The sequence below is a fragment of the Metarhizium acridum genome (genome assembly GCF_019434415.1).
Source record: "Metarhizium acridum strain ARSEF 324 chromosome Unknown scaffold_13, whole genome shotgun sequence".
Classification (NCBI taxonomy): domain Eukaryota; kingdom Fungi; phylum Ascomycota; class Sordariomycetes; order Hypocreales; family Clavicipitaceae; genus Metarhizium; species Metarhizium acridum.
The window spans coordinates 607036-629851 of record NW_027094016.1 but is presented as its reverse complement, the minus strand read 5'-3'; the positions used below and the strand labels follow the sequence as shown (position 1 = coordinate 629851).

Here is a 22816-nt window from a genome sequence, read left to right as displayed (position 1 = left end):
CCCGTATTGCAACGCTGATGTCTCTGATGGGCATGTTATACTAGGTGAGCCGTAGGGGAGGCTACTCATGCTTTGTATGTCTTCTTACAAGTACTGAAAATGCTTGTACGTTTAGATCATACTTGCTTGGGCGTTGGCGGTTCTGTCGCGGTCAACCGTCGAAAAAGGAAATGGTCATTAGGCTCTCTAGGGGCAAATCATCCCGCCCCTATGTCGAAGGCTGGTCCAAGTGGATGTGACGCCCTGACAACAGAGCATTTTTATGCAGGGTCAGGGGTCGAGGAAAATTCGTTCTGCCCGACTTGGAAGCTTTCCTAATACGAGACAGTGACAGGGTCTCAAAGACAAGAGATGAAAATCCAGGAACCTGGCTCGGGTTTCACTTGTTGGTGTCAGTCGCATTGAGGTTTTATCGTCCCTGTTTAGATGATGGAGCTTCGCGTCGTAAAGCTGCCTTCATTCGCTTGTTGACATGGCTGCGTAAAGTCCCCACAAGCCGGGGAAACAGACGAGAAATTCCGTTGAGCTGTTGCCAGTCATGGATGTTACGGAACGCTTTAGTATTCCGAAGCGGCCGCCGGCAGGATTCCGCAAAGAATTTTTTTTTATTTTTGACGACTCATCTGCCTTGACAATTCCCGTTGCATCGCTCTCCTGGCAGCACCAATAGTATCGAGTGTGCCGTGATGTGGTTTCCAGAGCATGAAAACCTGATCAATCCAGCGTCGAACGCCCACAAGTTTCGAATTGATATTGTACATGATTTCATTCTTCTTGAACAAATATTGATCAACTACCCGTGAAGAAAGTACCGCGTGGCTCTGTCGATCGGAACAACACGGTAGGGCTCGCGTCATTGACTGTACAAGATGGAGATGGAACCTGCTCGAATCAGTGCGTAGACATATTATTATGATAGCCGTATTAGAAACAAACTTCCACCTCCCAATGTTGCCATAACCCACATACAAGCCCATTCTCACGTGTTGACAGCGCCCATCCATGAAGCCGCCTCGGAACGGGCCAAACAGCTGCCACAAGCTCCGTATCCGCCCGCCCTCGGCGGATGTCATCAGATCACTACTCGGTGCAAACTGTTGTTGTCAAACGGGATAATTGATTATCAGCCCCCCAGTTGACCTACTATTCAAGTTCCGAACGAGTTGTTTATTGATATGTTGATGTCATTGAAAACAGCGGCGTTGCAGGGTCCGACACCCGGCGAAGCACGACCTCTTTCATCCTTTAGACATGCAGTGGGCTCGTGGTTTTTCGAGTCTGTGTTCTCGCCAGAAAGACACGGGGCAACTTACCGACGATGAAAAAAGTCCGGGGTAAAGAGATAGTAAATGGTTGGGTGCCCACCCCCTCAAAAAAAATCGACGGGTTTTGTGTTACTTAAGCGGATGTGCCGATTCTTTGAAGGGGACGGGCGCTAAAACCTTTCCATGGCCTAGATGGTCTTCCTGCTCGTTTGGTGCACCTCGTTCAAAGAAAGCATTGCTGCCCGGCGCCGTCCGGCTTGTTTTTCCTGTAGGGACAAATGTAAAGACAACCAACCCGCGGCAGGCTCTATGGTGCAAGGATACCTAGTCGCACGAGGCCACCGAGCCCCAGACAGCAAAGCGCATTGCTAGAAATAGCAGGGCACTGGCCCCTTTCTGTTACGTTGCCGTCCGTCGCTGCCACACCCACAAATCTCAAGTGCTAGCACCCTGGTTGCTGGCCATGTCCCCAATGCAAGCGTGCTTTCTTTCCCCAGACTTTTTTTATTTTGGAAGATTCTGGATTCTGGAATGTTTGCTTGGCCCATTTCATCGTCAAGCGTCGGGCCTAGGGTAATAAATTAGCCACGGCCGTTTTTTATTGCGTTTCTTTTTTCTTCTTTTCAGATAGCGAGCGGCGGCACTCTATTCACCGGCGAGCAACTAGTATTGCGAAGACAGAGACGAAATAAAAATTAACGTACGTCTACTGCAACATTGCGGCTCGCCCATGTGAAGGTCTGTGGCCCTGTGTTGGTGGAAGTCTGATTAAACAGGCTGGCCCGGGCGAATGTTGCTCCAACACATTTCCGCAGTCGTCGGGGCAGGTCCTTGGGGGCGAGAGTGATAAGAAAGGATGGTTCTAGGGCCAGTTGGCTTCTGATGTGGGCGACTCTGTCTGGTCTTTGAATCATGATTCCTGCATGCGCCCCCAGCTGAGCCTTCGCTGCGATGAGTCAAGCGTGCGCGAGGTACCTCCCCCAGGCAGATGTGCGTTTGGATGCGTGTCAATGGCGGCGGGAGCAAATCTCTGCATTCGCGTTCCTTCGCAACTAGCTCCCAACAACTTCTTGCCTTGTTACTCCGCATATCCTGCGCTCCGTACTCCGTTGACGGGTCAGAGCTGTTGGGTCCAAATCATGGCGGCTGGGTGTCGTCGTGGACGCAGTAAGGCAGCCAGGAAAAAGGGATGCGTACCTGCAGGCTGCGTGCTAGCATGCCTGACTGTTTGGCAGGTTCCAACGTCCGGTTTGGCGCAAACACCTTGTAACTCATCTTTCATCTGCTGAGGGCAACGTGTCGTGTGCCTGCAACCCCAGATTGCAGGTGCTTGTGCCAAACGAAGAGACCGACCTCCTTAGGCCCCGACTGGCTCAACCAGCTGCTTTTTTAGGGATCGGTTGAAGGGGCCTTTGGGGTCTCGTCCCCCCCCCCCCCGCGGGTAGTGAGTGGCTGATGAAATATTTATCCTTTTCTTGGGGGTCCGAGGTTTGAGATGGGATGATTTTTTGAGAGTTGGGGGCTGATGTTCCTGCTGGTGCTCCTGCTGGTGCTGATGCTGATGACGCTGGTGTGTTTGACGGACTTTATTGTCCTGACCAACATTGAAATCAAAGGCAGAAAGCTCCCATTGAAGCATGGTTGCACCTGCCTTCTCAAGACCCCAAGCTCGCACACAGGCCGTGTACCATGTACCAATCCCGCCGTGATGGCTTCATGCACAAGCGTTGCTCCTTGGTCACTTATGTTCTCTCATCTGCACTGGGGAGACTGAAGACGCAGGAATGCAATGGACGATGCTGAACACGGTGCTTTCAGGCACAGCAAGGAGCGCCCCGGCTTCAGAATGCACTGCAGCCATTGTCTCGCAGCAGGCACACGCACCTGGGTATGTATATGTACGCAGGTACCTACTCGGTAGGCATGTATGTACATTAGGTACGCACAAGGGCCGTACCCCGTATTGTGCTCCAAGTAAGTACGCGGCACAACTCATCCGGGCACTGACAAGTCGGGGCAGGCCGGCCGGCTGGTTACATGTGAGGCATGCTGTGCCGGCTTCAAACGTTGGCATGTCAAGCTCAACATTGGACTTTTGAAGCTCTTTGAGGCAACGCAGCCCTGACTCCTGCCTGGCACCAACCAAGCCACTAGGCACACACCCTTGGTTGGCCCCGTTTGTCCGCTTTTCAGCCCCGTTCTTGTCGCTTAGCTCCTTCCACGCCCCTTCAACGCTCCTTCCCATTGACCCCATTCACCATCTCGCTTCAACCTGGAGCATGAACTTCCCCACCCCCAACCTGACTGAGTCTTCACTCCCCGTCCGTCCACGTCGACCACTTGAACCTCTCGGCTCGAGGCTCCCAAATTCCTTTTCCCTTTCCTCGGGCCATGGCTCGTTTGTTGCCCCCGTTCTGGCCCTGCATGCCATTGTCTGGCAGACAAGCATCTCTTTTCATTGTCTTTCTCTTTTGACATAAATTCACCACTCCCCGGGCCCGGCTTGCCTACTTTTTTTGCTGCCTCCATTCACGACATTCACCACCACTTGTACCAACACGCTCTCTTCTTCTCTGCTTCCAAGTTGCACTTCTGCTTGCATTGCACCAACACTAGTCCTGATAAACATCCCGCTCCATATTTCCACCTCGTCGGCGTCGATCAAAGTTGGTGGCCCACAGAATATACCCGTCACGCAACTATCCTGCTCTATCCTTAGAGCTGCTTGGGTTCCACAGCCTCGGTTCCCAGTTTTCTGCCAACTCTACCCACAGATTTACGCAAGCTCGTCGTGTTCAACTCTATCGACGTGGAGCGCAACAAGCTGAAACTTACTGTATGCGTTCCGCCTTCCGCCTCTAAAAAAAGCATATTCAATTTTGCTTCCGATGACTAACTCGTTGCTGTCAAAAGTGAAAAAGAAAAAAAAAAAGACTGTCCAGTCCATCACTGCCCCTCTGCAAACAACATGCCTCACATCGCCTCACCCGTCGCCATGCCCTCTCAGCGAAATAACCTGCGGCTGTTCACGTCGCAAGACTTGTACAGCAGCCTCAACGCCAACTTGTCCTACAAGGACAACCGACCATCAACACCAGTACGACGCATCCAGGAGAACGACTACACTGTTCCCGCGCCCCCTCCACCAAGCCCCGTCAGCTTCAGGGCCGACAAATGGAGCATGCCCAGCCGCAAGTAAATGGGCATTGAGCGCCTTGCAGCGATTTGTCACGCTACATCGGCCCCGACTTGCATTCGTTCTTAGGGTATGGGCCAATTTTCCATGGGCCTATATTCTACACAGGCATCTGTGTTTTATTTCTTTTCCATTACATTCCAGCGGCACAGGGAGTTTCGGGCATATCACTGGACTGATTTTTATGTATCACAAGACGTATTAATGTGGAACAATGGGGAGGGAGGGAAGGAAGGAGAAAGAAGAAGATGGGGCATCAGCCAAGAGAAACGAAAAAAGGACGGCAAGGGAGTAATGCAGGTATAGATTTGTTATATGGCGTGACGTTCCAGTAGCCAGATTTCGCGGGACGGAAAACGGTGGTGAAGGAATTCATATTTTTTTCCCACATGTTGACATGTCTGTTCCAAGCCGATGCTCCAGCGTGACGTGCTGATGCATATTTTCATGCTGTCGTGTCCCCAGGTACATGGCATGAAGATATGCGACAACTGTGATGGGCGGTTTCGTTGGACGAGATTGAAATGAGCACTCTGTCCATTCAGCAGCCGCCGTTGCACACGGGAACGTGGTGTCGGGTAGACTTGCAGAAGATTTCCAGAGAAGCACATGGCGTCCGGCCCAGGCAAATCCCGGTACCTGCATGCCGATCTGGGGCCAAGAGGCTTGAAACCCGGTGCGAAGGGGTTTAAGAAAGAAGAAGGAAAAAGAAAGAAGGGGAAACCCATGAAACGGTCACAAGCCTGTTGGCCATGTCCAAGTGGACGGCACCTCTGCTGCCTTTGATGAATGTGCGACGGCGGTACAACTTTGCATGACGTGTAATCTGGCGGTATGTACTCATAGGTGAGTATCTGTCGAATTGGAAGCGTGGTGCTTATCGAACGGGGCGCCTTTTATTTTTCCCTCACCGGCTGTGAGTGACGGCTGATGACGACGGGGATCTGGCCGATGAGGAATGTGGCTCCCATGTAGCTGTGCCATACCGACACCCGATGAGTTGCTTGTCGGGTGGGAAGTGCAGACGTGTTTTTTTCCCTTTCTTTTTGGTTTGAAGGGTGTGCTTGGGTCGAGGTGCGTCGAATGTCTTGGTTTGACCGTGGTGGTTGGTGATGATGGGCTGCTGGTGGTGGGATGGACGGGCAACACGGCGTGGGAGGTGTTATTGGCCGTGGGGGAGGATCGGATGCATCCATGGAACCCCGAGGCTAATTATGTTTCTTGTCATTGTTGATTTTGTCTTCTTTTCCAGTTGCGCTGCCTCGTTTGGTATTTGGTCCATGGTGGCGACGGGGTTGCGTTGGGCGGGTAGAGAGTTGTATGGGTGCATGTCCTCCTCTCCTTTACGTTCTTCCCTTTTCTTTCCTTTTTTTTGCGGTTGCTGCGTCTGAATCGTTGGATGATTCTCAAATACGGATTTGTGAAGAATGCCACATCCTTGGCCACCATGGTTTGCGACCTTGCGACAAAGGCGGTGTGTCTGGATGAGATGCGGCGTGCTGCATGCTGGTGCTTGGTAAGCTTGACCGCGGCTTTGGCTTGCTTTTGCGCCATGGACGGACAAAAGGCGCCGGCTCTGTCGAATCTAGTCACCGCTGCTGCTTCTTTGCATGTTTCCCGACTGCCGCTGCTTTGAGCAAGTGGCACGGCGTGGTTGCGTGATGCCCGTCCGCCTTCGGCCCACGATTCGGTTGGGAGACTATCTGAGACCTGTGGCAACGATGCAGAGTTGACGTCTTGGCAGGGTGCAGAGGGCCCTTGGCGCGGCTTACTTGGCGAGAGATCCCTGGCTCGAATGAGCGTTGAATCGACTGTATCGGGACCGTCTTACCGCGTGGCGTTTTCTTATGGCGTGGTTGTTGGAGGGGGGGTATTTTTCTTCTTTTCAACTTGAACACGGATTCGTCTCCTTTTGTGCTGTGGTGTCTCTCCTTTGAGACATGGCAGATACTTTTTCACGATTCGACTTGGAAACGCCGCCATGATGTACATACTGTCAGGTCGAACTGGGGAAATAATCTTCCGCTTATACGCATCAATTCTATCCTCCAAAACGTCAGATCGCTCATCACAGCAGCTGTGTCATCTAGTTTACACGCAGCCACCGAATGATATCCATCTCAAAGCGACCAATGTGGAAAGACGCCGTACTATTCTCAGAATAAATCATCAAATCACGAAATATGACTGCTCGGCCTACCAAACACCTCAACTATTAGTTTGTATCATGACTCCAAAAGTGGCTGGGGTTGAAAGGGGCGGCTTTTGTCTCAAGCCCTCGGCAATCGCTCATCGGCCACCGCGGCCATTTCTGCATCAAACCTTATAAATAGAGATTTGCGTGGTTAGTTGCAGTTCCCTGGCCTAGGTACGGCCAAAATACAGTGTTACTAGATGTCCTGCATCTAGCCCCTTTTTTAAATCAACTCGATACAAATAGAGTTTGATGGGATTGCCAAAGCCGAGAATGGAAACCAGACATCTTTTCACCTATTCACTCTGGCCTCATCCCGCAGTCGCCGCTCTCACTCCGGCTTTGGGTCACTATTCCTGTCTGATGGGTGTTGAGTGTTTCTTAAGCTCCTCAACTGGCTTGCTTAAAAGACGTTATAAAATCTTTGGTGGGAATGAGTCGGTTAGCGGCGCTTGAATCAAAGTCATGAGCGGTCTACGCGAACACCGGCAGTCGGCCATGCTGAAGCGCCAACCATCGTCAAAAATGCCACTTTCCGCGAAGCAGTCATTTGGCACGACCACCGAGCTGCCGCGATTTGTTATTGAAGAGTTCTCGTATGCGCCCAAAGGAGTGCGTGCTGCGAGAAAATCCACAGCTCTGCAAGAACGTAATAATTGCTATTACTTTAAATAAGCAATTCTATCTTGGCACTACTGCTCTCAACGAAAAGCCCTCGCATTTGCGTGACGAGCGAGGGAAATCCAGCGGGGAAAAAGGAGAAAACCTCTAAAATACACTATTCCCAGTGGTTTCGTCCATGCTATCCAAAGCACTTGAATGAACTAATCTTGTCGTTCCACCCGGGAGGGGCGTCCTCCAGGTCAGAAGTCCAAGAACTAAAGGAGCCGCCTTTACAAGAAGAATCCCTAAGCTCATTAATATCTGCTCTTTCGCGTCCGCTAACCAAACTTACTGATAGTAGGTGCAGATCCCACAATGCGCATCTGGCCTTAGAGAGGATACTTGGTCATTCCAACCCGTCGGCATATCGACTTGGCACAATTAGCAGATAATCACTATTGCCCAAGGCTCACAGAGACGACAGAGATTACAGTCGCACCATGTTTTCAAAACGCGAGGGGAGAGACGGGCATACGGCATTTATCAGCAGGGCAGGACATGTAAAGGCATGGCTTGGCTTGCCCAATGTCCCTGCAGAAGAGGACGCCAGGACGCGGGTTTTCGGCTACCATGGCACTGATGCTAGTGACCAACAGGCAGATGAGTGATGTAGTAGGCTTTAGAGTCTGCATTTTGTAAACGGGACAGCTGACGATGCTATAACGGAGTATAGTGTATAAAGACCTCGTGCGAGGGACCTCGCTCAATATATGCTGCTTGTCACACGGTTACACGAGGGCTACGATCACGGGACCTAGGGCAAAGACCCTCACCGACTTCATGTATTTATAGAGATCTTTGGTCCCTCGAGGCCTTGAGGAGAGCCAAGGACCTTTGATACCAAAGACGGTTATTAGATGAATTGAGCTATTGCTCCAAGCCCTTGTAGAGCCCTTGTCACAATCATGTACTCCGTAGTGCCACGTTGATCCAGGTATATTCAGCCAATCAAGGTCAAGCCCACAAGTGACAAGCTGTCTATTGCCACTGAAAATTTGAATTGACCATTAGTTATCTAGGAGGCATAGTACACGGGTTGTGGCGAAGCTTGTCGGAAATGTGCAGACCATGTCAGGAACCCAGCCTATGGAGCGAGAACGGTGTCAAGACCAGGCCTACCTTTTCACTAAACGGCCTTGTCGGGAACCATTAGTGTCTAAAACACTTTTAGTGTTGTGGTCGAGTATACGTCTGCCGATGCAAAAGCATCAACGCAAGGGAATTGCTAGAGGAGCCTGACGCCTCGTCTTCGTGGGCCTGATTTCCATCAAAAGTAATTGGTCGTTATTTTTCATGTCAACTTGCATATTTCAGATGGTCACCTTGTAGTATCGCTTGAATCAGGTTTACTATGGCATTAAATTGATGCGCTGCATGCTATAGGCAAAGAAGGTACGGGCTAATCGGAAGGGACATAAGAGCTATGCCGGCGTAACTTTCACGAGTCAGACTCGCGTAGCCGACGTCCCCGGAGTTGAGGACCTTGTAACATTTATCGAATGAAAAGTGGACGCTGACTCGGTATGCATCGCACCATGCCTGCCGTAAATAAGGTCAAAGCCATTGGTAACGCGGTAGCATATAGAATGGCAACTCTGACATACAAGCATACACACACGCATATATATACGTGTATAAAGTTTTGGCAGGCAAGGAGAAGTAAATTTTGTAAACTATCAAGAAAAAAAAGATAACAATATCCAAGCACGAGACTTGCCTGTTTCGACCTTGATTGCACCTTAACCCCATGCATCTCTCAACACAGCGCCTGAGTGTTCTGCTCGGCCTCGTCGCAGCAACCTCTGCAAAAATCGCCTCACAGGATTTTATCCCTATTATTGACACCTATACTCGCTATGCGGCCTTTGGATACTGTGATAACTTGACAGACGGCAAGGACGTCAATTCCGGAACTAAAGTTTGTCCTAGCGATGACGGTATTCCCAACGGCTGCGGCGATCTCGCATATTCCGTTGTGGTCTTGGAGTTCCCCAGCGCTGAAGGCGTCTGGCTACGTCGTTGTGAACGAAAAGAAGAAACAAATCATCGTGTCCTTTCACGGAACGGGTAGCGTAAAGGACGCGATAAAAGACTTGAAAACTTGCAAAAAAAGGTCTGGAAGGGCATTCTGGGACTCTGTCGGGGGCGTGGCGGACAAGGTTGGCGACGGAATAGATAAATTTACCAGGAACACCACTCCCAAACGTCGCAGCGGCCTGTTGACTGGTTGGGGAGTAAGTGAAAAACATTTACCAACCCACAGTATATATTGGAAGTCTACTAACGATGTACGTGCAGATATAATAGTGATACTCTGCTCCCAATCTGCCGAGACTGCCGCATTCATACAGGCTTCTTTGAAGGCTTCAAGGGCATAAAGAACAAGATGTTGACAACTGTCCAGCAATAAAAGACATTACACTCCAACTTCCAAGTGGTCATGACTGGCTATTCTCTTGGAGTGGCCGTGGCTATATTATCGGCGGCTCATCTTCGAATTTGATTTGGACTTGTATATATTTGGTTCTCCCCGCGTGGGAGATACCAAGTCTGCGCAATTCGTACCCAATCAGGCCGGGGAAAGAATTTCCCTATTACCAACGCAGACGACCCCGTGACGAATGTCTCTTGGGCTGATCTGGACTTTGCCCACGTTTGACTGGAGTATTGGTTCCCTAAGGGCATTGCGGTTAGGGAAATGGAAGTTTTTAATGGTGAACAATCTCGGGTGTAGTGGGTAGTTTGATTTTGAGTTTAAAGATGTCACGCTTGGTAAAGAGAGAATAATGCCCTAGTTGTAGCAGAAGTACGCGGTTGGGTTTACTTCCATGGGGGCTACGTCCTGCCCGGGCTGTGCTGGACGAGAATGAGAACTTAGAGATACTCCGTTTACACTAAAGGAAATTGCCGAGATGAAGAGACTTGCGGATGACAGTAGGCAAAAAGACGGGGTCTGCTCTATAACGGACAAGACTTGTATTAATATAGGCTTAAATGTAGAGAGTTTTGAGAATATATATTAGATGATTGGTATTCTGGCATTATTTCATTTGACATAGACTAGCCTTTGGGAAAGTCGTACGTGTACTAGAATTAGTACAATTTGATTGCTTAAAATTGAATTTTACATAAATACCCTATAGAGTATATTATACATAAAAAGCTATGTAAAGTATAAAAGGAAAGAGAAATAATAAAAAGCATTTTAAAAACGAAGTATATTTAAGTGATAGCTTAGTCCCCTTGAGCTCTCCATTTCTTTTTCTGTCTTCTCTTTCCTCCCTAGCATTTAGGTATTCGTGCAAGTGGCCTAGCCGGGTTGCCAACACACTTGCTTGGACCGTTGCATATAGGACGATGCGGACGTCATTTTCCGTTTCCCTGCTATACTGACCGATCTATTTGTTCCATTCGATGGTGCCAGCGAAAATTATATATAGGCCCCCTAGTCTGATCGACCAATAACTTGTCTATGCCGTGATGGTAAAGGGGCATAAATAGGGTAACTGCGACGTTGATGAAATGTTTTACAGGGAGTAAAAGAAATAAAGGTAAACTCTACTAAAGCCATTTGCAAAGTAACATTGCCACATGATAGGTTTGGAATGGTTTTAAGAGAAAGAGAGACTCTTGACTTTTTGTATAAAGAATTGGTAATACAATCACCAAAGTATTATTATATCACTGCTATCTGGACAATGATTGTTGCCCTGAATGAACGACTCAATCTTTGTTAAAAGAACATGCTGGGATTGCGAAGTAGCAAGACCGCCTTATATGCCGTTGACGATATGGAGAAAGGACGATATGGAGAAAGATCTAAATGACCACAATTAATAACTATATGATGCCTGACGTGCAACCGCTGCGTATCTTTGAGGAAAGAAAAGTACCAAGGTATAGCAACGCTGATTTTTCCGGTCCATGGACGGTAGATGTTCCTTATTGCTAGCAATGCTATTCTTTTCACGTACCGACAGAATGGCGTAGTAAAATTTCAGTACTCCGTACCAGTGTACCTGATGATACCTGAGATGGCGGGTGTGAGCCGCACCCCAGACGCATAAGCTGACTGACGGGGAGAGTTTCCAAGAGCTTTCATCAATGTTTAAGATGCCTTCAATGCTTGCCGCATCTCTTGGTTCGAGATGTAGCTTTGCGTTGGCGGGCCCAGTCACAAGGTTTGGCGCAACACCACATCCTGATATCGGGTTGGTATCAACATGCTCTGCCACGCAAACTGAGAATGTGCACATCATTTGCATCAGCACAGTGTACACTTCGCGAAGTGCAAATCACAATGCCGCACACATCCGATACCCTAACCCGAAGCTGAAAATCGGGAGGTCGGGATTCTGAAGCCACCGCTCCGGGCGAAAGACTTCTATATCACGATGAACCAGGGAACCTGCACGCAGTATCGGCCCTTCGCCATATTTCCCGACTTCAAGGCTGCAAAGCATACCCATATTATAACCCCACGCGTTATGAATGATCATGACGTGGGGTGGGACGAGTTCTCCCTGATATGCAAATTCCTGAATGCTAGCCCGGGGGAGGGAGACGCGGGCAGGATAATACAGACTGCAGAAGTACTACGTTATTAACGGTGCTCGTTCTCCTAGAGTATACGGATATCCATACCGAAGTGCCTCTTCGACAAGCGCGGCGAGGTAGGGAACTTCTTCTTCATCCTTCATTATAGCATCAAAGGCCTTCACTGTCCGTTTCGTAAACTCGGTGGATTGCGTTGTAAGCCGTTTCTTGTAGCTCTGGTCGAGCCGTAAGCAGTATCTTACACCATCGTATCCATGGCTCTCGCAGGCCGGATGACAAGGTGACCAAAATCAACGACACTCCATTCGAACTGAGCGGGTTTTTGCTGAAATGATTCTCTGTATAGGGACAAGGGCTGTACGTGCCGTTTTCGGTTTTATTTCTCACCTCCTTGGATCTAAGAACGCATGTGTCTCGCCGATCTCTCAACCGCGCTGCCTTTCGAGCCAATGACGTAAAGGACAATAGGGGCAGTAAAGGCAAATAGTCGAGGTAATTTCCCGATGGACTTTGCAGGCCTAGGAAATGGTCTTCCACATTTATAATTTCCGTCGTCAGAGGGTCCTCGAGGTATATTCACCGACCATAGCACATCGTCATCATGAGACCAAGGCCCAGCCGTGAAACGGGCATGTACATGTCCACTGGGGTTTGGCCGTCGTCACAGCGATTCATCAGATGCCGCATCAGGTGGCGGGTCTCTCGGTCGATATCAGCTAGATGGGTTCTGACGGCTGGCTTGGTTCCTTCCGAAGCCATCTCTTTGCGAGTACGCCTCAGACTCGTGTTGAATTCCGAGGCCCCAATGGTTGTCCAGAGATTTTTAGACACAATCTTGCGAGGGATTAGGTATCTATCCACAAAATTTCACGTGTATCTGGGATGACAAACAGTGTGGAACGTGTAGAAGGACGGCCGCAATGCCGCGGCTTGGGAGTTGCGACCTAGAATCTGTTTTGCGGACTCGGCGGAGTGGATAACCAGTGCTGGCGTGTAGCCCCGATGTATGCTAATACGTCCCATTATTATGCCGCCTACTGCAAGTAATACCTTTCGGTGCGTTGGCGATATTATTGGCAAGATGTTGCCAATGACGGGCCAGCCTGGAGGCCCTGGGAAGTGCTTCAGGGGGGACATGCGAGTTGGAGATGCAAGAACCAAGGTGAGAGGCAGTAAGACGACGGAGCTCAACGGGATGAAGCATATGGCTGGTCCAAAGAGGATAAACGCAGATATTTGGGTCTGGAACTGGGATAGAATAGCAGAGACTAGAGGTATATTGTCTCGGAGGGGATTTTGGACAGCTTATTTCAGATAAGGCGATATACGTAAGGTATGGCTAGAAGGACACGCGGCAGCACTTGTATTGCTGAATCGGGGTCACTGAGCCTGCTTTCTGAAGTATTCAGCTTTGTCTGAAGTATTCAGCTTTGTTTCGCTTTGTCCTATGTCTTCTGGACGTTGATAGAGACCCCCGGTCACTTCATATTGATATTGCTCGATGCGGAATCTCTTGTCGTTCGGAGCAAAACGGAACGAGTGACGGCCGCCCATCTCTATTTAGATTGCATTCATGAAAGAGAGCTTTGCAGGAATGTAGCCATCTTTCTTCCACAAAAACACAAGATACCTTCGTTGTAAGTGGACGACAGTAATCAGTGTCGTGGGCGAATAAGTGTGGCGTGTTCCAGTCAGTCTTTACCCGACCATCGCTAATACACCAACGGGCGGCTGCATCTATAACGCGAGGAAAGCTTGTTCAATGTCATACAAAGCGCTCGTCCTCTCTCGTCGAGTTGCAGAGTGCTGTGCCACCCGCCACTCGCCGCAACTTTGCGCTGTCTCTGGGATGGCATCGTCGGAATGAAACGCGGTCAGGGTATTAGCCAGCCCGCGGAAGTTGTCCATGCATATGTGAGAAAGAGCATGACTTTCCAAATGGAACCTTTGCCACACACAGGCACCGACGACAAGCCCGGTTGCATCCGTGAGATGTCCGTATGTCGTGCACAGCAAAGACCAAGACGTTTGCGGACAGAATCCGCGCACCTTGATCTCAACTACTACCAATATTTTCGTAATCGTCGCGCTTTGCAGACCCAAGACTTTGAAGTTGGCCGGTTTACGGAGTCAACACCACCGTGTCGCTATATTCTCCTGGAGGATGCCTCCCAGACATTCGAATAGGATTCATGGTGCACTTCAGAGTGTCCAACTTTCAAGAGAGCTCTTTCGTATGCCGATGACATCCGGAAGGTCGGTAGTGCCAGGGTGATCTTCACTATTGTAGATGGTCTCTCGTATAAACGTGTCAAACATCATCCTCGTAAATCTGGTAGAACTGGCCGCAAAATCGCGGATAATTCCGAGAAAGGCAGTATTGCATGCTTTCCCACTCGACTTGTCGTATACTATGCGCTCTCCCAAGTACATGAAGAACCGTCTGTCACATATGACATCTTATTGTCGCATTCCGGAGAAAGCTTTCATGTAGAAGCACTCTAGTAGTTAAAAGATTACAATATTCGGGGGTTTTAGAATATGTGCTAACTTGATAGACATATTAACTTATTTGATTTCTTCTGGCATCTTCCTATGTGGCGCAAGCTATGCCGTGTGCGCTGCTCTAACATGCAGCTTGCCAGCGGCTACACACCTCTCTTAATCCAGACGTATGCCACGTCGGCCTTTGGACTCCATCAGACTAGAAGGCTTAGCTGATATGTGGGGTTTCTGCTGTGCGTAGTATCCTTCTCATGTTTTTTTCCCTTACATGACGCAGGGTCCGAGGCTGACTCTACGCCCGGCGCAGCCTTTCAAGCCCTCAACAGATGAGACATTAGTTTTTTTGCTAGCTGAACCAGTGTAAGTTGGAACTGTGGCTGGCACACATAGCTGCGCGGTACCCTTGCAAGTCGTAAAGTTTGGTTCCGGAGGCTTTACTTTTTTCTTGGTTGACTTTCTGTTCTTACGATGGAATCTAGTCAAGGAAGGGAGTGCATTCAAGACCTTTAATTAGATGTACGCAGGCTTATCTATGCTTGTTATAAGCACGCCACTACACTGCGCTTAGACGCAGCACTATACTCCGTTCCCTACAACTGGACCATAATTTTTGGCGTAATCAAATGGGGGACTCTTCTGGTTGTACCAAGGATCGACTCTTAAAAGATCGAAACCAAATGTTTGAGGGGTTTTGGTCTTTGGCCAACGAAATAGTTCTCTTTATTTTTACCAGGAATTGTTAACCATGTGTATTCGCAAGGAGATAGCAAGTCTTGTAGTAGCAACTTGTCTGAGGAAGAGATTCTATTCGAGATTTAGGCACTTCAATACCCCTTCCCCCTTTTCCAAATACCTGCTCCAAGCCACCTGCTTTATCACTCATGGGTCAACATTCAGGGATTGTATTGTACAGTCACACTTTAAAACATCTAGGGTCATGCCGAATTGTATTGGCCAGGCCATATTTGAAGGGCAAGTGGGATAATATATCCAACGGCACCTGAACAGTTTTGGCCAAAATCTACTAACAGCCGATGGCTCCGCAGGCTTGCAGCACATGAGCCTTCAATTTTTCGTCAGACACATCAGAAGCCCCCAAGTCCCTTCAATGTTCCTGGAAGCGAATGGCAACTTGTTGGAGCTCCTGCTTTCTCCTTCGACACTGTCACGTCCTCAGTGCCAACTGTTTGCAAGCAACTGGCAAATAATATCGAGTATCTTATAACTCTGCCGTTCAGGGAGAGGATTCAGTACAAAATAGTAAACCCGTCAGAGACGCGTGCCCAACCATGAATCTCGTGACGCGCGCTTCTAACTTGTTTAATCCTTTTGCTCTACTGCAAGTACTTGCATTATTGAAAAATAGCTCCTTCCCTCTATCCAGCGGCATATATCAACCACGCTCCTTCGCCAGTTAGCGATACGTCCACGATTTCAATGCGAAAACCTATGTACATCTTGGTGGACCTGGTTTTCAAACTCGGCAATGCTAGCTCTGTTTGCCGTCGAGGCATTCCTAGCACTCCTCACAGATTTTAACCTTGCCGTCGGTAAAGTCTTATGCCTGTATTAGCTAGTGTCGCGCGGGTTACACGAGGGCTACGATCACGGGACCCAAGGGTTAATAATTAAAGTTAAGGTTAAAAGTTGGGAATTAAGGTTGATTATAGGATGGTTAAAATTAGGGTTAATAATTAGCTTTTTATTATATCAAGGATGAAAAAGTGGAGCTAGTATCAGGTTACCTGCCCAACCTTCTGTCAGATAACGTGAGGCCTCACATTAAACTGGAGGTATTGTTGACCGAAGTGGCACACCAACCATCATTTTGTGCATCCTATTTGCTGGGTTTCATTGTAGAACTTGACAAGGGCCTCTACCTAGCTTCCGGATGCAAATAGGCCGATAGGACAAGTGCGGTCCGGTCGTAAGCGGATCGTTTCCGTGGTCCACCATGACAGTGAAGCCTGCATTGCTTTTGCAAAATTGCATGACCGTGGATAATGTACGGTTCCGAAAGGGAAAAAAGCCGAGAGTGGACCCAGTCTGATGCAACATCCTTGTCTTGTTTCTCTCCCTATTGTACGAGGACATGACGTTAATTTGGTGTCTAGACAAGCTAGTTGGCACCTTTATTTCAGTGCCAGGAATATACAAGAGACTAGTTTGCCGGCTCTCAGAAGCAGAACATGATACATGGAAAAACTACTATTACCTGACTGGATACATGGGTCTTTTATAAAATTCATTGTTTGGATTCTTTGTGGAGCTAGAGTTTTGCCCAGCCATAAGAACCAACCGACACGGAGCGTTCTGCCCGCTCCTAGCCAATAAAAAGACCAGCCAGCCTTTTTAGATAGTTGGCATTAGTTAATATACCCGCTTGGTTGGATTGAGCACGAACAAGTATTGACGTGGAACCTTTCCCTTTGCTCCTTTTAAAATTTGAGCTGCTGTCTGCTTCCGGCTCTTGATTTTTCAAGGAATTCGTCGCCATATCAACTTCCTCTGTTGGGCTGCTCGACAATAGAAGATTCCTCTTCCTACAAATCCAGCAGAGTGAGGCATCTTCATGGTCGAGGGCACATAGCTCTGGACTGGCTACACTCCCCACGGATTGTCCCAAGACCTGGAACATTGTAAAGACGAGGGTTCTCGCTGGTGAACTGGGCTTAAACAATACCCTTGCGTGGGCTAAATGGTACGCCGAATGAGATTCCAAAGAGCCAAACAATACAGCTCCCGCCTCCACCGCTGACACGACCACTCAACCTACTAAAACCACAATACTACCCGAGTCCACTGGTGGGAGTTGCCTCTTGATTCCAAAGATTGGATATATTGGCTTACCCATCATGGCGGCTACGGTAGTCTTCGCCGTTGATCATTTGACTTGGATAATAATGAAGCAACTAGAGTGTAAAGTTTCAGTTGTCAGGCAATATAAACAACACAAATGCCTCGGAAATGAGGTGGGATTGCGTTTGTTGACGTGAATAAGTAATATTTCCTCATCTAGTCGTTTTTTAACCCGAGGTCATTGTCATAAAAACGTCAAAAAAACATTGACAGGGAGAGTAGAAACCGGGGGTGTAAGCCTTAATCTCAATATTTCATCTTTGGTAAAGCCACTACTATGCCTGAATTTATCATCGCTACCAAGGGACAGTCGGAAAATCCACCTCAAGACAATAGCTTATAGCCTTCGCTAACACTTCATAGGATCTTTTCTTCCCTTTGTAAGTTAATTCTTAAAATTATGAATAAGAGAAGCTTTCTAATCACGTCGAATGGTATAAATTAACCGCAGGTAATGGAGACTAGTGCTGCGTCTCCGCGGGGAGTCGGAAGCGGTAGGCTGAGGTGTGTGGTCGATGATGTCTTGTTGAGAAAACGACGGAAGATATCAGATACTGTTATCCGATACTACGACTCCCAACGCTCTTTTCGGTGCTTAGCTAGCAGATGGTGTGGTTATGACACAAGTGCAAGTCATAGCGAGACACATATGTCAACGTCGCTGAAGGCCACAGTCGGAGAAGGATGCTGTTGGGGGGGAGGTTTCTGTGGCGACCAAATTGGCTGCGAGGCAAGATGCCTTCATCACGCTGCTTTGATGTTGGTCTGAGCCTACATCCAAGAGCAAAGTGACTTGGCAACACGGTATTCAATACGTACCTCGGGGAGGTGTCGCGCCGAATCGTCAAACCGGAGCAATCACCCAAATCCACGTTTGCAGTACCATGACACGAATTGCCGAAAACCGAATTCTAGGAGCATGGCATAAACACAAAGTCTGTATGCGAGTAAAAGATAAGTACATTTATCTTCATCAAATTAGGTCGTGATAGATGTCGGGTGAACATCTCCAGGAGCGGTCTCAGCAGTAATGGCAGCAATACACCGTGATAGATTTTCCAGATTGTCCTAATGTTACACCAAGAAACAAATAATTAAATGTCCAGATTCTGCCGCTATAGTTGGTTGACTTGCTAGCAGTCAGCACCCCAATCCACGCAACGCAAATTGCTATCCTCACCATTACGGCCCTGCCGCCATGTTGGTGATTATTCTTAGCACTTCGATCCTCTGGCGAGGAACTCAACCGGCTCTCCTTGATTTACGAGACTTCAAAGTCTCTCGGGATTTCACGCTCCTAGCCTCCCTTTCCCCTTTCGACTTTTTGCCACCACGGAGACTTGAGCGGCTTGTTGGACGTGTGTTGGAGGGCTTTCGCAAAGAATATGGTATTTCACCTTCGTCTAGCATGCCGTATTCAGGTGCCTTACCTGCCTGCCTTCGGCTTGAGCGCTCCTTCTTATAGGTCTTAGGCTGCCTCTTGTGGATCTGGGATGCCGTCCTCGTGCTATTTCCGAGCTCACCTACCGCTTCAGGATTAGGACGACGACGCCTTGGGTCTGATGGCGAGGCCTTTGCGTGTGTCGGTGCCTCCTTGGTAATTCGGCCGCTGCGCGTCCCATGTAGAGCTTTTGCCGTCTGTCGAGGGGATGGGTTCGGCGCCTTTTCTGTAGCTTGAGCATCGCCTTTGGTGCTTGCCAGGGCCTCTTGTTGTCGTCGGCTACACAAGCGAGCATGGGTGTTCTGGCGCCAGATTTCCTCTTCCTCCTTCTCCTCGTAGCTCAGTGTTGTTGTGACGCCGACTAAGAAGTCATATATTGAGAAGCCAAAAGAATCCCACCCTTTGCGTGGACACGCGCCGTAGTACTCAATAGTTGCATCTCGAATCTTATCCCACCAGCTACTTCTTGCAGCTTGTTGTTCAGGAGTGGGTTTTCCAAGATTTTCGGCAAGGTATAAACGCATTTTACTTCGTGCAGAGTTCCTCTTGATCCATTCATGCATTGAAACTGTAGCATTATATAAAGCTTCGATCTGCTCCGTTGTCCATCCCTTCTTTCGGAGATCAATATGAGCCTGAAAGCGGTCCTGTTCAATGCGGAATCGAAGAGGGTCCTTGTTGCGAAAGCTTTCCATTAGTTGCCGCTTCTCACGGGCTGGCTTGTCACCTGGCTCGTTTTCATGTCGGCACCTAGTCATATCTATAAGGTTCTCCTTGAGAAAGATCTTTTCAAATTCATACTCCTCCTCGTTCCAAGAGAAACGTTTCCGATCATACTCTAACCTTTCCCACGGATCTTCGGGAAAGGGACTGGGTGTACGATATTCAGGGGTAGGATCATAGGTGCTGTACCCGCTAAGGTCGGTATCGCTATCATCGCTGTTTTTCTGAGGTGTTGGGGAACGAACAATTTCAATGCCCCATTCCTTTGAAAGCCGAGCCCAGAGTCGTTTCCAGTCCGCACCAAATATACGACTGCGAGGTTCAAACGGCCGGCGTTCGATCTTATGCGCTATTATCCTAAGGGTTCTTTGGCGTTCATGATAGACCGGATCGTACTCAAGGAAAATGTTCCTTTCCTCGATCATGGTCTGCCGCAGTTTATACCACTCTTCACCAAAATGTTTCCGACCCCAGGCCGTATAGGTTTCGGGACTATATGGTTCTGGTTCGGGCGTCCATGGCATTCGCCTATCGGGATAGTACGTGTCGGGATCGTAGGTTTGCGGTACGTTCATCTCCACGCCCCTCACGTATACGAGCACCTGAGGCGCTTCGGTTTCCGTTTCCGCTTTTGGGTGGCGATCGGCCTCATGGCTGGTACTCTTGGGCTCGGGGTTTCCGTTGAGGTTGTCGCCGCTAGATGCAGTACTCACATGATTGTAGGCGGCCTCAACAGATGGATGAAGCGTGGATGCATTGGTGCGCCTGCGGCTTGCACGTGTTTGCGGAACCATGGAGACGCGAATGACGGGGAAGTTGCTGGAAGGCCTATTGCCGGCGAGATTGGCGATGCTGAAAAAGGGGACGAGGGCGAGGGCGAGGGCAGGGCGAAGCTGAGGCTGAAGAAGAAATGCGTTCGCAGCTGCCTGTCCAGTCTGTTTGCCTGATGCAATGTTCCCCGCGCCGCGTCCCGGCCAATCATGTCAAAGGATGCACAAAGCAACAAGGAGCACAAAATGAGTCTGGTGAATCGCGCAAGCCCCGATGGTGACCTCGCTCCAACTTCTTCCACCATCAAACATGCTTCGCTGAAATGGACCCTCCCGACCCTTCTGGTACCGTCTTCTACCTCGAGTCTGCAAACGAGCATGCTGCGGCCGTCATTGAGGATCCCGCTAACGAAGCCCGCCGATGCTACGCACCCCACATCGACCCTGACAAGCCAGTCTTGAGAATTGGGCTGGACCAGCAGCCCAAGAACCCGCCGTATCTGGTAACGTTTGGCCGGCGCGAGGACAACGATGTGGTCCTCAACCAGCGCTTCTCGAGAAACGACCAGTGTTACTTTGACTTCAACAGGGACACCGGAGAGTTGCTCCTACACGATATATCCAGGAAGCATGACACACACCTCTGTGATGTTATCACTGTCGGCGGCTCAGGCGACAAAGTAGAGAAGCATGTAGGCCGTTCCCAAATATGGAAGAGCCCTCGGAAGTGCGTCGTGGTACTCAGCCCCGACTTGTATGGCAACCCCAACACTGGTGCTGTCCAACGCCAATGGTTTTTCATCATGAGTTCCGCCCGCTTTTTGATCAGAACACCAGCATGGCAAGACCACGAAGAAGCCGTTATTACCCAAAAGAAGCTTGCATTCGCTGGCCAGGTCGACCCTAACCAAACGTTGGAGTCAACTTTGCAACGCATCTTCGCTGCGGGCTTGCAGGCTCTAAACGCTCAAGGACTGGCAACTACGTACAAGTCCGAATCAACCATCCAGAACCTTAATACCCACAATACTCGATTTAGAACCCCACTTGAGCCTGCCGACCTCGATAGGATCCGATTCTTGGAAAAGGGGGGCAAGGGGAAGTCCACAAGGTCGTCGACATGTATACCGGCGCGCACCATGCTTGCAAAATCGTCGCGGTAAAGGCCCACATGCCTGAATTGAAAATCTACTCTGAGAAAGATTTCAGGAAGAAGATAGAAATGGAAGTGAAGATGGTTCAGGCGCTGCAACACGTAAGCTCCCGATTCTACATCTGCTCGTCCCACGCTCACCATTTCTCAGCGGCATATCGTGCCGTATAAGCATGCCCAGGGATTCATGACGGAGCGGAACATCGAAATCTTCATGCCTATTTATGAAGGTAATCTCAACGACTTTGTGAACCTGGTAAAGGGCGAAGCGCCACACACATTGCAAGTCCAGATCCACAGGATGCTACTGGCGACTGATACATGGGCACCCGGGTGCCCAAATAGACTAGCGCACCCAGGTGCCCAAATTATGTCAGCACTCCTCTAGCGCTGGGACAGAACCTGTGCCCCAGCATGTTCCTGCAGCCACTGCACATTGCAGCGCCAATCAGATTGATGAAACATGGATCAGGCAGCATTCCCTGACGACGTTCTTCCACCCGAAGGCACATATGAATCACGCGAGTCCTTACTTGATGCTATCAATTCTTGGGCGAAACCTCGAGGGTACGCATTTACAACAGGGAAATCCCTCAAGACACCAAATGGCAGAGTCAGAGTAATATTCGCTTGTGATAGGAATAAACCTCCTCCAAGCCCTTCTACTGATCGAGTGCGACGCACTTCGAGCCGAAGAACTGGCTGCAAGTTTTCAGTTCTAGCCAAGCAATCGCTAGATGGTAGTACATGGGTCTTGAGCCATCGACCAGACATCGAATGTGCTAAACATAATCACGCGCCCAGCGATGATCCTTCTGCACACCCTGCCCACCGCAAGCTTGTGGGAAAAGATGCGGCGATCGTCTCCAAACTCGTGAAGTCTGGAACTGCCCCTCGAGAAATAAGGACCTACCTCCATAACCACTCAGAAACACTTGCAACTCAGCGGGATATATACAACCGGATTGCGGCAACCAGGAGAGATCTTCGCGAAGGCCAGAGCAGCATTCAAGCCCTAGTCGACCAATTAGATAACGAGGGCTTTTGGTGTCGCGTCCGCTTGGATGTAGACAATCGACTGACGGCTATCTTCTTTGCCCATCCTGACTCTGTGGCGTATTTACAATGCAACCCGGACGTATTATTGCTGGATTGTACCTACAAGACGAATAAACACGGTATGCCGCTACTCGACATGGTCGGAGTAGATTCTAGCCAGCGGTCGTTCTGTATCGCATTTGCATTTCTATCCGGTGAATCGGAAGAGGATTACTCTTGGGCGTTACAACATCTCAGGTCACTTTACCAGCGTGAACTTCCGTCAGTTGTCTTGACTGATCGATGCCTAGCTGCAATGAACGCTGCTGCACATTGGTTTCCAACGACCAAAGCGCTCCTCTGCCTCTGGCATGTCAACAAAGCGGTCCTCCAGCGCTGCCGGCCCTTTTTTGTGCAGAAAGAAAACGAAACCTCAGAGCGGGCAGAAAATG

The 22816-nt window shown here is 49.3% G+C and overlaps 5 protein-coding genes across 5 annotated transcripts; 2 read left to right on the top strand and 3 right to left on the bottom strand.

The window, feature by feature from the left end:
• Positions 1–420: 420 nt before the first annotated feature.
• On the bottom strand, positions 421–1425 carry J3458_002787 (uncharacterized protein). Its single transcript, XM_066117383.1, has 2 exons — positions 1314–1425; positions 421–1235 (listed from the first exon to the last, which is right to left on the bottom strand). Exon 2 carries the CDS (start codon positions 1071–1073, stop codon positions 606–608), a length of 468 nt encoding a protein of 155 aa, XP_065977167.1. The 5' UTR covers positions 1074–1235; positions 1314–1425; the 3' UTR covers positions 421–605.
• A 2048-nt stretch (positions 1426–3473) lies between these two features.
• Positions 3474–3794, bottom strand: J3458_002786 (uncharacterized protein; the record flags this gene model as incomplete). The annotated part of the gene is made up of 1 exon (XM_066117382.1): positions 3474–3794. The coding sequence occupies one exon, from the start codon at positions 3792–3794 to the stop codon at positions 3474–3476; it is 321 nt and encodes a 106-aa protein (XP_065977166.1).
• A 439-nt stretch (positions 3795–4233) lies between these two features.
• J3458_002785 (uncharacterized protein) lies at positions 4234–4464 on the top strand (the record flags this gene model as incomplete). The annotated part of the gene is made up of 1 exon (XM_007810456.1): positions 4234–4464. One exon carries the CDS (start codon positions 4234–4236, stop codon positions 4462–4464), a length of 231 nt encoding a protein of 76 aa, XP_007808647.1.
• A 13386-nt stretch (positions 4465–17850) lies between these two features.
• On the bottom strand, positions 17851–20446 carry J3458_002784 (uncharacterized protein). The gene is made up of 2 exons (XM_007810455.2): positions 18059–20446; positions 17851–17988 (listed from the first exon to the last, which is right to left on the bottom strand). The coding sequence occupies exon 1, from the start codon at positions 20195–20197 to the stop codon at positions 18482–18484; it is 1716 nt and encodes a 571-aa protein (XP_007808646.1). The 5' UTR covers positions 20198–20446; the 3' UTR covers positions 17851–17988; positions 18059–18481.
• A 50-nt stretch (positions 20447–20496) lies between these two features.
• J3458_002783 (uncharacterized protein) lies at positions 20497–21336 on the top strand (the record flags this gene model as incomplete). The annotated part of the gene is made up of 1 exon (XM_066117381.1): positions 20497–21336. One exon carries the CDS (start codon positions 20497–20499, stop codon positions 21334–21336), a length of 840 nt encoding a protein of 279 aa, XP_065977165.1.
• Between the last annotated feature and the right edge of the window lie 1480 nt (positions 21337–22816).

What these genes read in the sequence shown, in the direction of transcription:
- J3458_002787 (XM_066117383.1), bottom strand. Translation starts at nt 1,073, where the DNA reads ATGACATCCGCCGAGGGCGGGCGGATACGGAGCTTGTGGCAGCTGTTT.
- J3458_002784 (XM_007810455.2), bottom strand. Translation starts at nt 20,197, where the DNA reads ATGGTTCCGCAAACACGTGCAAGCCGCAGGCGCACCAATGCATCCACG.